We start from the raw sequence: 13,978 nt of genomic DNA on the forward strand, positions 1-13,978 counted from the left end.
CAGAGTCCCCTTGGTGACAATAACACTTCCTGAGCAGATCAAATCAATGCTGTCTACATAAATGAATTTTTTTTGCCACAATGAAGAAAAAATAAAACTCAGGAAAAAAAGGTCTTCTCCAATGTAAAACGACTTCACAAAAATAATTTACTGAGACTTATGACCAACATGTTAATGAAAATCAATAATATCCTTGGGGAAATTAGGCATTTACATTAAAAAAATAAAGGATACACATAAACAATAGATTGAATTTTAAGGTACAGATAATTTTTCAATGCGAAGGGTTTAACGTGATTCACGGCAGGGGAGCCAATTTTAACGGTCATCTCAGCATAAAATGGAACTTTTAAACACCGAGCCTGCCAGCTCTGCGTACGAAGCGCATTCCCTTACGTGCAGAACACTGACAGTAATATAAAACCTTTCCAGATTAGTCACATTATGTGCGTCCACAACTTAAATGTTACTGAGTCCCCATGATTCAAAACCGACCTTAAGATACCAAAGGGCCTTACCTGTAAGATAAGAAGGACCAGGAAGTAGAAGTTGGCTGCTCGCTTAAACTGCTCAAACAAATTCATCGGCAGGAAGGTGAATGCATTGTACTTGTATGTTTTGATGGCATTGCTCTGTTGGAAAAAATGAAAGAAGTCATTCTAAATCACGCCACACGCGTATCACCATGTACACCCATCTGCAAAAAGCATGGAGTCTTATGGCCAACGGTGACACAGAGATGTCATTTGTCACTCAGAAAGATACCGAGATTTCCTTTAAGCTTTTTATCCTAACCAGGCCTCACAACAACTTAAGACACCTTGGAGGCTTAAGCAGAGACGGTATCAAGAAGCAGATGTATCACCCAGAGGTTTGATAAGTGCAACTGTGACCGGATGGGCCCTGTGACATCCTTGACCCCTTGCGCCTCACAGCCTCTTAGCAAAGGGGACGCGGGGAGATACTGACAGGGGCGGCAGAGCAGGAAAGGAAAGGGGCACTTCCGTTTAAGGGGGAACGGAGGCTGCTGTGCGAGAAAGAGTAGGAGGCATCGCTGTGGGCTGACCTGTGTGCCCCAAGAAGATACGCTCAAGTCCTACCCCCGACACCTGGAGGTGCCGTCTCATTTGGAAATGGGGTCTTTGCGGGCGTAATCAAGTTACAACGAGGTCAGCCTGGAGGAAGGTGGGCCTGATCCAGGGACCACTGCCACCCTTCGAAGCGGGGGAAATCGGACAGAGAGAAACTCACAGGGAGAAGTCCGGGTGAAGCCTGAGGCAGAGATGACAGCCATGCTCTATGAGCCAAGGAATGGCAAAGACCGTCCATGGGCACCAGGGGCTGGCAGGGGCTTGGAGCAGAAGGAACCAGCCCTGCCAACGCCTTCCTTTCGGGCCCTGGCCCCTTACAAATGCATTGTCAGACCATGTGTTTCTGTTGTTCGTAACCACCCAGTTTACAGTACTTGGTTACAGCGGTCCTACGAGGCTAATACACATACTATTTAAGTCCACACTTAACAGCTGTTCTTCATCATATTTCGGAGGTAATCAGCATTTTTGAGGTGAAAATGTCTTTGAAATCTCTGAATCGATCACAGGCAGTGGAGGGGTGGATACGTTATTAAGATTCCTTTCAGTCCTGGCCACGTGGCTCATTTGGTTGGAGTGTCGTCCCGTACACCAAAAGTTTGCAGGTTCAGTGCCCAGTTGGGCCGCAAATGGGAAGCAACCCATTGATGTTTCAATGTTTCGATCAATGTTTCTCTCTCTTTCTCTCTTAAATCAATACACATATCCTCAGGTGAGGATTAAGAAAAAGAAAGATTCCTTTGAATTTTTTCTTACTTTCCAACATAAGGCATTTGTGATATTATTGTATATTCTTTCACATTTTAATGAAAGTTTTGCAAATACATAGGGCAATTTGCAATCTGCATAATTTTATTCTGTTTTGGTTGGAGCCACCCCTTTACAGCCTCAGGGCGGTCACACTGACAGTGGTGACATTCCATAAAACTCACAATGATTGCCCATGGCCCCAGGCCAGGGGTTATCTGGAAACAGGTGTCACGTGCAGCTAGTAAGCATGCGGGCCATGGGGCAAAACTGGCTTTTGGCACAGAAAATACAGGCAGTTAAAATCAACTTACCGCATATTTACTCTCCTTAATACAAAAGAACTTGGTATTCATGAAATGAGGCTGTTCGTGGAAGCTTCGATCATTTGCTTTGACTTGCCATGTGCACTCTTTAAAAAAGAAAAAAGACACACAGTGCATTAAGTACATAATTAGTGTATCGTTTTGAGAGGAACTATGTCCTTCCCAGATTCATGCTACAATCTTAACCCCCACGCCTGCCTTGGAATAGGACCTAATTTGGAAAGAGGGTCACAGCAGAGGGAAACAATTTAGAATGAGGTCATTAGGATGGAACTTAACCACAAGTGACTAATATCCTTATAAAGAAATAAATCTGGACACAGAGATGCACACAGAGGGACGATGATGTGAGCTCACAGGGGAAAGACCTACTATAAACCAAGGAGAGAGGCTTGGAACGGATCCTTCCCTCACAGCCCTTGGGAGGGATGAACATCGTCAGCCCCTTGAACTTGGACTTCTAGCCTCCAGAATGGTGACACAAGAACTTTCTGCTGTTTAAGTCCCCTGGCGTGTGGCGCTTTGTTACGGCGGTCCCAGCACACCAGTGGACACATTGTCACTTGTCCACAGAACAGCAGAATTCTAAAAGAGCAATCCTCGTTTAATCGTGGCCCCGACAAACATCCCACAGCTCCGGAAGGTCACAGCTAAATTATTTTTTCAAACTCATTTACTTGTCTTCAACAACCCAGCTTGTGGTACTTTGTAATGGCAGTCCTAGGGGAACTCATTTTTAGCATTTATAACCCATTCAATAGTTAGCGAACGAGTAGATAAAAAAAAATGGCACTGCGGACAATTTCAACAGTTTAGAGTCCCCATCAGGTGTCACTGCCATGTGGTGCTTTATCCTGATCTCCAGCACCCGTCTATCTCCTGTACAAGTTCAGTTCATGTCCTCAATGTCACATGTACCATTCAGTCACCATGTCCAATTTGAGAAAGTCCCCAGCTTCTCTGCTGCTGGGGGGGAACCATCTCTCGCCCAACAGGTGTTCCTTAAAACAATTCCCCTTAGCCCCGCCCTACACTAACTCTTTCTACCCCGATTCTCCTTGGGGGTAGTTTTTGCCCCAGTTATTGAAAGATGTTGTCTCCTGGTTTAAGAAAAACAATTCCCAACTCCATGGAAGTTTCTCCTGTGCCACCCCCTCCCTCTTTTCCTCCTTTCTACCCTTCAGCCAGCCACACTCCTAACATCTGAGCTCATCATCCTCTTGTTTGGTAAACAAGAACCCAAACATTTAACATCAGCCAGCTGTGGCTCAGGACCTTCCCCACATCTGGTAAATGTGTATTCAAAACACGTAAATATTGCTACACAATGCTCCGAGGGTTCCCACGGGCAGTAAGCCCTTCAATCACCGCCACGTGGGAAAAGGAAGTCAGCTTGGCCCGGCCCCCAGCCCGCCACAGCTGGTTCTGAACTGTGCTCACACACACACCGACACACCAGCGAGCTGCATCGGCTGGTACAGACTTCAGCAAACCAGAACAGTGAAAAGGTCAAAAGTTTAGAGTCAACAAGAAAACAAACAAACAACCAAACAGGAAAAAGGGTAAAGGACATCACTAGACTGCTCATGCCCAGGGACATTCAAACGGCTCTCGAATGTGTAAAAAGATACTCAAATACACACAAAAAAAGAAGCGCAGTGTCTTCAGTGGGGCCCCAGCTTTCACCCCATAGCGGGGAAACATCAGCCAAGAGTAAAGAAGTGGGTGAACGCCGAGCTGAAGACAGTGGAGAAACAGGCCCCCGTAGGCGGCCTCCGAGAGAGCCTTTGAGCAGGTCTGTCAGACTCGAACCCCGCCCCCCACTGACTGAGCAGGCCCCCGTCCAGACGTTTATTCCCCGTGTGCATCTACTCACACCCAGGGGACGTGGCAGAGCTCAGGGCCGGCGAGTCAGCGCAGCCCCGTGGATCAGAAACAACCTAAATGCAACCATGAGCAGCTAGTTCAACATCCCCACAACGAAAGCCTATGCAGTCCGCAAAAAAGGCGGCAGGTTCATGTGCACTGGTAGGGAAGATTTCCGAGTGGCACCGAGTGACAGAGGCAGAGGGGTGTACTGCGCGGAGCGTTCAGCTATGTGACACACAGAATTAACGCACGGCAGGAACGCATGCATGACACCCACTCACACATGTGTGTTCGTGTGCACGTGTACCTGTGGGTATATAAGAGCGCATCTGTAAGTCTTCTCTGCACATAGAAGTGCATGTGTATCCCTGGGAGGACGCTGGAAAAACTGGTAACAGCATTTAAACACGTGTTCACTTAACAACTATGTGTGAAACTACGTACTTGTGTTCTGTGCACTTTTCAGAAGTTAAAAATACAGTAAAAAATCAAAATAAATTGATCAAGAAAGAGGCAAGCCAGAAAGAAAGGTAACGAGAGACGGGAACTAGTGCAGGATACAGATGGCAGCGAAGAGTCCCAGCTCGGGCGAGCCAGAGAAGCCGTGGGACAGGGGGCCGCGCCAAGGTCTCCGTATGGCAGGACGGGGCCTGAGAGGTGTCAGGTCGGGGGTGGGGGTGTCACAGAGAGAAGTGTGTCTTGTCTGCTCTTCGCTCTGACACCGGGAGGGTTCTGCCTTTCCCGGGTCACTGACGCATGCCGGCCACTGCACTGTATGTGTACCGGGTCCTTCCACTGTAACCTGGGCCCAGAACAGCCAACAGGCCACATGGGGTAGGACAGAAAGTGAGACTTAACAAGTGATACAGTCAGCCCTGCCTGGGAATGTGGGTGGAGCTCCTCCTCCTTGAGTCAAGCACTCGAGTCTTCCTAGATGCTCCCCACGCTCACAGTCTCTGAAACGTGCAGATGGGGACAGTGCAGGTCAGCTGTGAAAATAGTACCACTGTCGCAGTGCTTCTCGAAGTGAGGGGTGCAGACTAGCAGTGTCACCGGAGGACTTGCACAAAATGCCCGCTGTCAGGCACCACCGCAGACCCGGCATGTCAGGAACTCGGGGCAGGGGCCGGGGATGTGAATCCAGGTGATTTGCATGCACGTTCAAGTTTGAGAACCACGAACGCAGAATACCGTGGAACTGGACCCCAGGTCCAGGAGGAACCATCTATGGCTCAGACACAGCCCCCACCTGAAGGAGCCCACTGTCCCGCCAGGGTAGGGGAGAGAGACGCCTAAACATGCACGTCCGTGGAAGACAGTACACGTCGTGTAAGACGGATAAGGATCAGCAGTCGGCGGTACGGGAACCCCAAAGAGCAGCAGCAGATCTGGCCAGGGGACACGGTGGTGTCAGGGAAGACTTTTTGGAAGGGGTGCCCCTTGGGTGGACTCTCAAAAGCTATCCCCACATTATGCCTGCAGGTGGAGAAGAGGGAGGTTGATAACAGCAGCCGGAGCCAAAGGCAAGAAACGGCCTGGCCTGGCTTCAGATGCAAAGAGCTGGGTACGGGGGACCCCAGAGTGGCTCCCAGGAAGGGCAGGAGACAAGCTGAGAGCCAGGTGGATGGATGGGGCCTGGCCCACCACGCCAAGAGCAGGGGAGACCCAACACCAGGGGGGGGCTCCGGGAGGGGAGGGGCACGGGCAGAGGGTGGTTTCCTGGGTCACACTGGCAGCCGAGAGCAGGACGGATTTGCAGGGAGCCAGCCCAGAGGCAGAAGACCACCATGGTCACTGAACGGAGCGCTGATGGGCGCCCAACCCAGAACCAAGGGACCAGAAATGGAGGGAAGACAGAGTCAAGAACTACAGAAGGATGGCCGACTGATTGTGGGCGAGGAACTATGAGGAAGAAAAGTGAAATGGAAGAGTGACCGACCGCAGGTGCCATTTTGGGTGGCTGGATGGGCAGAGCCGACCCCGATGACCTCGAGAGTGTGGGAGGGGCAAGTCTAGCTGGGGGGTGGGGCGCAGTGCGATTCGGGCACGGTGACCTGAAGACGCCTGTAGGACACCTGGGTGGAAACGTCCGCCCGTGAGCCGTGAAAACCGATCTGGAGCTCCAGGCCGAGGTGTAGGCCAGGCGCACAGATGCAAGGGTGCTCGGCACTGAGAGGCTAGCGGGAAGCACCCAGGAAGTGAGTCTGGGGGACGGGCGGCAAGCCAGGAGAGGGTGGCGGCAGTTAAGTAGTGGGTAGAGGAGGAGGAATCCACGAAGGTCTGCGTGGCCCAGGGAGGAATCAGGAGGGCAGGTGTGACAGAGTGAAAGGACACGGGCAATGGCGGCAGGTGTAGGTGCGCCCAGCAAGGAGGAACAAAACTGCCCAGAGATGCGGTGATCAGAAAATCCCATCAGCAACCCTGTCGAGATACACTTCTGGATAAGACACGAAAGGGGGGCGCTCATTAGGAGGTGTGTTTAGGGTGTGGTACCTACTGAAGGAAGAGAGGGGATGACTGATGGGGGGAGTGTGGGGGGCCGGAGGGGCAGGGTGCTACCCCGGTGTGAGGGGCGGAGAGGGGTGAGTGAGCGGGCGTGTGTAGGGCCTTGAGTTTCCTGGGTGACAAAGCAGGAGGCGGCTCAACGTGGGCACCTTCAGGAGGGCGGTGAAGCCTCGATCGGCTTTTGGGAAAATGGGAATGGACAGACTGAAAGCGAAGCAAAAGGGCAAACGCTGTGCTTGCCTTTCACAGAGGGGAAAAAAGAAAACAAAAAACAACCCTCCTTGTTCCTGGCCCTTTCCACACAAAGTACGGACAAACTGCATCACCTGAGATCTGGTTAGAAATGCGGAATCTCGGGCCACGCCCAGACCTCTGGCAGCAGAATCAGCATCTTCCCAAGATCCCAGATGGAGTCCTGCGCGCCCTGGCTGTGGGGTGCGCTGCTCTGGATCCTAGTGGAATCCCCAGGGGTTTTTATTTAATCACATCCCAGTGCCAAGTGACTGAGAGAGACAAAGGGGAACCGTGAAAAACCTACGTTAGAGACGCAGGGTCCAAGCAGCAGTAAGGACAACAGCAGCCATGTTGGGTCCCCATGAGCAAAAGCTCCTCGTCTAAGGCTCAGCTGCAAGTGGCACTACTCAGGAGCAAGTTCTAGAGAACCAGAGCGCACAGCCTTCCCACCCCTCCCCCATTACAAGTCACACAGCCCAGGAGGGCCACCCCCACCCTTTATTTTACAAGCTGCCAGCTGCTGTGCTGTTCTTAAGGCTCCTGGAGTGCTGACAGGCCGGCCCTTGACGGCCAACTGGAGAAAGAAAGGAAGTAGTAGGAGTGGAATTTCCACGTCAGGTGCGTGTCGAAAACTGAAACCTAATGGCGTGGGAAACATGGCTGCTCAGTGTCGTGCTCCAAGGATTCCCCAGGATTCGTGTGCTTCAGAGGACTGACTAGCTTACTCTGCTTTCTGATTCCAGATAAAACAAGACTCACAGATGCTCAGAGACCCACGCTCCTAACTGCGGATTCCTCCCCGGAGTTGGCACCTCCACAGGGTTTACAGCTGCACAGGTTTTGTCGGCACCACTTCCAGTGTGAAGTCTCACCGAGGACACGTCCTCCCTGTGTCCTGAGGCTCTTGTGGTGACTGGTGATTGATTCCTTTAAACCTTAGTGACGGAACAGTCCATCCAAAACACTGTCAACCCATGATCATGTCACCCCTACCCGAAGCTCTGAGTCGGAAAAGACTTCTAAAGAAATGCAGTTTTATGTTTGCAAGTACAGAGAGCAACCCAACCCAGGCAAGAAGAAAGGACTTTGGGGACTGCACAGTATTGTTTAGCTTTAAAAAGAAAAGAGAAGTAAATAAATGACGCTGAAGCTTTTGTGTCAATCATCTCCAGCTCCAAGGCATAGAATCAGCATCCGATGTGCAGAGTCAGCTCTTGTGCACAGTAACCCACGTCCTGGCCGACCCGACAAGCAGATGTGCTGGTGAATGTCTGTGTGTGTGAGTGAGTGTGTGTGTGTGTGTGTGTGTGTGTGTGTGGAGGGAGGGTGTGAGCGATTATGGAAGAGAGGGGACAGCAGGTACCATGGGAGAGGCTTCCCTCCTGAAGCCCTGCCCTGGACTCTCCCTCTCCCTAAGAATATGCTGCCCTCATGGGTACAGCAAAACCCCGAAGTCAACCCACTACTCTGAGGACCGCATTCTGGAAAACGAAGCTCGGTGCCACCTATGACAACGTGGCATCACAGTGTGAAATTCTGTCGCTTCCCAGGGGCAGGCTGCACCATCCCCGCTCATTTCTTACTACTTCATCCTATACTTGTAACTGCCGGCTACCCAGCAATGCAGATGAATGTCCCATAAATATCTCAGGCTGACCAGGTTCAAAACAACCGCCCTCTCCTTGACCTGTGGAGGGGCTCCGCCCCCACCAGCCCTCGTCCCCACAAATGTCTCCGCTACCCATGGAGCAGAAAGCACTGTCCCAAGGCAGCCGCAACACTATCCCCCATCCTGCAACGTGACCTTGTCACTCCCTCCTCCAGAAGCGGCATCTAATTTCCCTTCCCTTGAATCAGGGCTGGCCTCAGTGCCTCTTGTAACCAAGAGAACGTAGTGCAAGTCACGCTGCCTGAATTCTGCAAGCAGCCTCCGCTTTGATCTCTTGGGACGATGGTCCTTCTGAGGACACTCCCACTGCAGCCCAGCACCATGCTGCGGGAAGCCCAGGACACCCAAGGGTGCTCCCATCTGAAGACCCAGGCGAGCCTTTGAGGTACCCAGCTCCAGAGCGGGACACAGGGGTAAAGGAGCCTCCAGATGCACCCAGACCCCAGCGGTCTGAGTCACCTCAGCTGCTCAGGTCTCTATGGCTGGCGTCCCCGACACCTTAGAGCAGAAACAAACTGTCTCCACTCCTGACAGAATCGGTGAGTGGCATGAAATAGTCATTCTATGCCAATGAGTTGCAGCGGTATTTTTTTTTAATGCAGCCATATCCTCTGGGGTTCCTAAACCAGAAATTACTCCTCAGGCCTCCTTTGCCCTTGACCCTCAGATCTAATGGGACGTGTGAATGTCAAATCCTTAACAAACATGATGATGCACCCCCCTTTCTCCATCCCGGCCATGTTGGTTTAGGTCCTCACCACGTTTTACGTGGAGTACCATCTACTCCCTTCTCCCCACTGCTGCCAACACGGGATTTCTAAAGTAATCCACGTACCCAGCAAATATTTATCCAGAGCCCATCGTGTGCTCTGCGTGGGACAGACACGGCCTCGATTCTCATGAAACCAAGTCTGGTGGGGGAGAGCTTCGTGTCACACAGCCATTCAAGGACACTATCCTAAACGTGCCTGGGAAGCACAGGTAAGTGCAAGGGGCTCTGGGGTCATACAACAAGGGGTCTGCCTGCTCCAGGCTGGGGCTGGGGTTGGGGGTGGGGGTCGGACAAGGTTCTCTAAGGAGGTGATGCTTCTGTTGAGGCCTGGGAAGTGAGCAGGGGCCAGTCACAGGGGAGGGGCTGCCGTAGGCACGGGGTGGAAAGCCCTGGGGAAGGGAAAGGCTTGCCAAGAACCAGGAACTGAGGGCAGGACGGGGTGGATGGCGCGCGGTGAATAAGGCCACAAGCTGTAGGCAGCCAGCCAGTCAGGAGAGGAAGACACCAAGACGGTAAACTAAAAAACAAACAAACCAGGCGAGGAATTTAAGGAAGCTGTGGCTGAATGGAATTAAACTGTTTTTTTTAAAGGCATAACTTTAAAAAAAGCAGCCCAAAACTTCTTGGACTGCTTTATGCCAATGGACACCCTTAAATTCTGTGAGGAAGATAAAGAATTCTGAGTTTCCGGGCACAGGGACCACAGAATCTTTGTGTCCTGGGGCATTCGGTGGGGCTAGTGTTTCCCAGGACACACTTGAGGAAATACTCTTCTGTTCTGGAGTGTTCCTCACGCAAGGAGAATGTTCATCCCACGGCATGGAACACACCCCCACCCAGTCCTGCCGATCCTTGCCCGAAGTAAGCCAAGGGTAAAGCTCCTTCAGTCAGACCTGTGGGCTTATCTCTTCCTCCGTAGCACATGCAAGCAGCATGTCTGCTCTTGCTCTTAAGCCTCATGGCGCTCCGTAAATGTCCTGCAACCGAAAAGGCGTCGCAATGGGTCTCTCCACACATTGACTTAACACTGAAAGCTCAGCTGGGCCTGGGCACGTTTTGCAAAGGGAGGACCCATCTCTGCCCTAAGATGTGGGTCGTGCTCTGCCGCAGTGGGCACTGGCCCCCCGGGGGTTCCTCGGCCTGACGCACCGTCAGAGCGGCTCACACTCTGGCGCCCTGAAGAACTGAATTCATCGAAGAAAACTGTCCTCCATGTAAAATGTCAAGACAGAGAGGTGATGGTTGAAAGGTCAGAGTGACACTGACTTTAACTGGGAAAATGCCACCCTGACTGGTATGGCTCAGAGAGTTAGGCATCGTCCTGTAGATCAAAAGGTTGAGAGTTTGATTCCCGGTTAGGGCAACTGGTGGATGTTTCTCCTTCACATCGATGTTTCTCCCCCTTTCTTTCCCCCTCCCTTCCCCCCTCTCTCTAAAAATAAATAAACTAAATCAATTTTTAAAAAATTGGGAAAATACCCAAGTGAGAATCTGGGGAGGAAAACAAAAGAAATGTGGAAAGAGGGATTTAGAGGAAGAGGGAGAGAGAGAGGAAGGGAGGAGAGGAGGGTGGGGGTGGGGCGCCAGGCAGAAGTAGGAAGGGAGAGGAGAGGTTTAGCACTCACTGAATGTCCTCTGTGTCGTTGGGAAGGGCAGATAGAGGTGTCAGAACACAGCAAAGTCATTTGACAGAGGCTTTGAGAAACAAGAACCACCGAATTCTTCCAGAAAGATAAGCCACTATCAGAAAAAAAGACTATAAAGGGACCAGATCAAGCCTGAGCGCCCTCCAGGCCTGTATCCTGAGGGCAGAAATCAAGAAGAAACGTGATCTGCCCACTGAGCCATCAGGAAAGAGCCCTGAGCACCAGAATGGGAAGACAGAGTTGGAAAAAAACAGAGGTGAGAGTTGCCACCCACTACGTGCTTGTGTGACATTTCTGCAGGCGCCCAGCCCCAGTCCCTTTGCCGTGTCCTTAACCACACATCTGATAGCGTGACTCCAAGCAACGACGGCGAAGCTCGCCCTTCGCCCCACTGAGCCGCCCCGCTGCTAGCTCATCAGATAGCTACATATGGCAGAGATTCCAAGACTGCGATATGAAGCTTCGAAGTGCAGAGGGAAAGGAATGGGGAAGAAACACGGTCTGCATGATTCGGGCAGTCAGCTAGAACTCCTTGCGAGCCTGTCAGTGCACACGATCCGGTCTGGGCCTGTTTGGACAGAGGCCACATTCCTGTTCAGATTGGCAGCGATTCCACTTTAATTCGGCCCAATTGTCAGGACTTCTATTTAGAGGCAAAAGGCAGTGAAGCTTATTGCTCAATAGCTGGAAATTGCAGCCAGAAGTCCACAAGGAGGTTGAAAAATTCTGCATGTTTGATACAGAAAGCTGAGAGCAGGCAACACAACTCAATGGCCTCCCCAGGTTTCAGAGTCTGCGATGGGAGGGGCCCTGCGAGAACTCGTGTTCTTCCTCCCACTGAGACCCTCCCCACAGAGAGGAACTGAAGAGAGGCACCATCGGACCAGAGCGGGGGCGGGGGGGGGGGGGTTGCTGTATAAGTGTCCTTTTTTCCCCTGGGTGAAAACTGTTTGGAGAAAGACCAGTTTAACCAGGCAGCAGAACCCTGGAAGGAGGGGGGGGTGGTCAGAGGGCGAGAGGAGGGAAGCATACTTTGGGAGACCTTGGAAGGCAGGCTGGCAGTGACAGAGGCTTTGAAGAAACCAGATGAAGCCAGAGGTCATTCTGATAGACAGGGTGGGGAGGTGTGTCTGCAGAGCCAGGAGCAGATCAATTTCACGGAGATTTCTGTGAATGGAAAAGTCGTTTAGCTGCAGCTGCAGGAAATGAGGTAGAAAAGCCACCAGGGAAAAGGCATAATTGTGAAAATAAACTAAGTTTTTGTTTTTTGTTTTTAAATCCTCGCTGGAGACTATGTTTATTGATTGGAGAGAGAGCTACAGGGAGAGAGAGAGAGAGAGAGAGAGAGAGAGAGAGAGAGAGAGAGAGAGAGATTGATGAGAGAGAGAAACATATGCATCCTGACCAGGGATCAAACCCAGGGCCTAGGTATGTGCTCCCACTGGGAATTGAACTGGCAACATTTCGGTGCTGGGGATCATGCTCCAACCAACTGAGCTACCCAGCCAGGGCAATAAGCTGTGTTCTGTTACCCTAAATGACAAACTGTCAAGAGACATCAGCAGAGCCGAGTAACTGCGGCAGGAGACAGCGTGGTCCACACAGCCTAAAATATTTACTCTCTGGCCCCTGACAGAAAAAAATTGCCAACCTGGCCGAGACCCTGCCTTGAAGCCGCCCTGATTCTGGGTTGGTGGCACAGCTGGCTATATAAAATCCCCCACGTGGCCATCAGATTCATAAACATTTTCCTAAAGAGAGAGCTCACACCATATTACATTCATTAATGATAGAACAAAAGGTACGGTAACTCCAAGGGCCCTGCGTGCGGTAACCAGCAAATTCTTCCACGTACATCTCCCTTCTAAAAACACAGACACGAGGGAAGAGCTTCTATTCCTGGGCAGAACTTGCCAGGGATGGTAGACCAGCCCTACGGACTGGGGACGATGCAAGTGTGTGTAAGCCGGTCAACCACTCTCCCACCGGCATCCCGAGATAAGAAGACGACGCCTGGATCATTATTCAACACGGGCCATCCGGGCTTTGCAGCCGTTGGCACTGCCCGTGTGAGGGTGACAAGGCCAGTGCCCCGTCTCCAGGTCCCAGAGCGGTTACCTTTTCTGAACGTCTCCCGTCTTTCCTCCGCTTCTTTGTTGACCCGATTCTGCGCAGGTTCAACCGGCGGCCCCTGGTCTTCGAGCTCGTCTTCCGTTTCATCGTCACTGTAGGGAACCACTTCATCGTTAGGCTGAGAGTCCTCCTCGAATGTCGTTTCTGAGTCCCTTTCTGAATTCATTCTGCCGGTCAGTGGGAACTACCTGGTTTAAAAGAGAGGGAAACCAAAGTGAGTTTTGACCCATGCCCAGTTTTTTTGGTGGAATTCTGCCTGCACCTGCTTACAATGGCCTTTTTTTTTAAAGAATTTTTTTAAAAGATTTTATTTATTTATTTTTAGAGAGAGAAGGGAGATAGAGAGAGAGAGAGAAACATCAATGTGAAGTTACTGGGGGTCATGGCCTGCAACCCAGACATGTGCCCTGACTGGGAAATCGAACCTGCGACACTTTGGTTCGCAGCCCACGCTCAATCCACTGAGCTACACCAGCCAGGGCTACAATGGCCTTTTAACAGAACATAATTTTACCAACATGTATATCTGTCTGAATAAGGACCCCAAAGCTCAAATTATCGTGCAAATAAGAACAAAACCATTCATTATGGATTATATATTTGGGTGAGAATTAACAACAACAAAATTGTAGCTTCAAGAAATTGTTAAAGGGGGCAGACAAACTTGAAGGTTGTATTTCAAACTGGGGATCTCCTCTCAACAAAATCAATGGGTTCACAGCCAACATTAAAATAAAATGAAACATTATAGCTCTGGCTGGCATAGCTCAGTGGATTGAGCGCAGGCTGCAAATCAAAGGGTGCCCAGTTCAATTCCCAGTCAGGGCACAGGCCTGGGTTGCAGGCCAGGTCCCCAGTATGGGATGCATGAGAGGCAACCACACTTTGATATGTCTCTCCCTCTCTTTCTCCTTCACTTCCTCTCTCTAAAAATGAATAAATAAAATCTTAAAAAATAGTAAAAAAATAAAATGAAACATTATAAG

The 13,978-nt window shown here is 50.9% G+C and overlaps 1 protein-coding gene across 1 annotated transcript in view; it reads right to left on the reverse strand.

Moving 5' to 3' along the window:
• The window catches only part of ATP8B1 (ATPase phospholipid transporting 8B1), a 107,335-nt gene that overhangs the window by 40,274 nt on the left and 53,083 nt on the right, over nucleotides 1-13,978 (reverse strand). Inside the window, exons 2-4 of the mRNA XM_045849807.1 lie at nucleotides 12,978-13,180; nucleotides 2,153-2,250; nucleotides 519-632 (exon numbers count right to left, since the gene is read on the reverse strand). Coding sequence (XP_045705763.1) covers nucleotides 519-632; nucleotides 2,153-2,250; nucleotides 12,978-13,158 — 393 coding nt within the window. The 5' untranslated portion in view covers nucleotides 13,159-13,180. The remainder of the gene's footprint in view (nucleotides 1-518; nucleotides 633-2,152; nucleotides 2,251-12,977; nucleotides 13,181-13,978) is intronic.

This window comes from Phyllostomus hastatus, unplaced genomic scaffold (genome assembly GCF_019186645.2).
Source record: "Phyllostomus hastatus isolate PE091 unplaced genomic scaffold, TTU_PhHast_1.1 phas_contig_80, whole genome shotgun sequence".
NCBI lineage: Eukaryota > Metazoa > Chordata > Mammalia > Chiroptera > Phyllostomidae > Phyllostomus > Phyllostomus hastatus.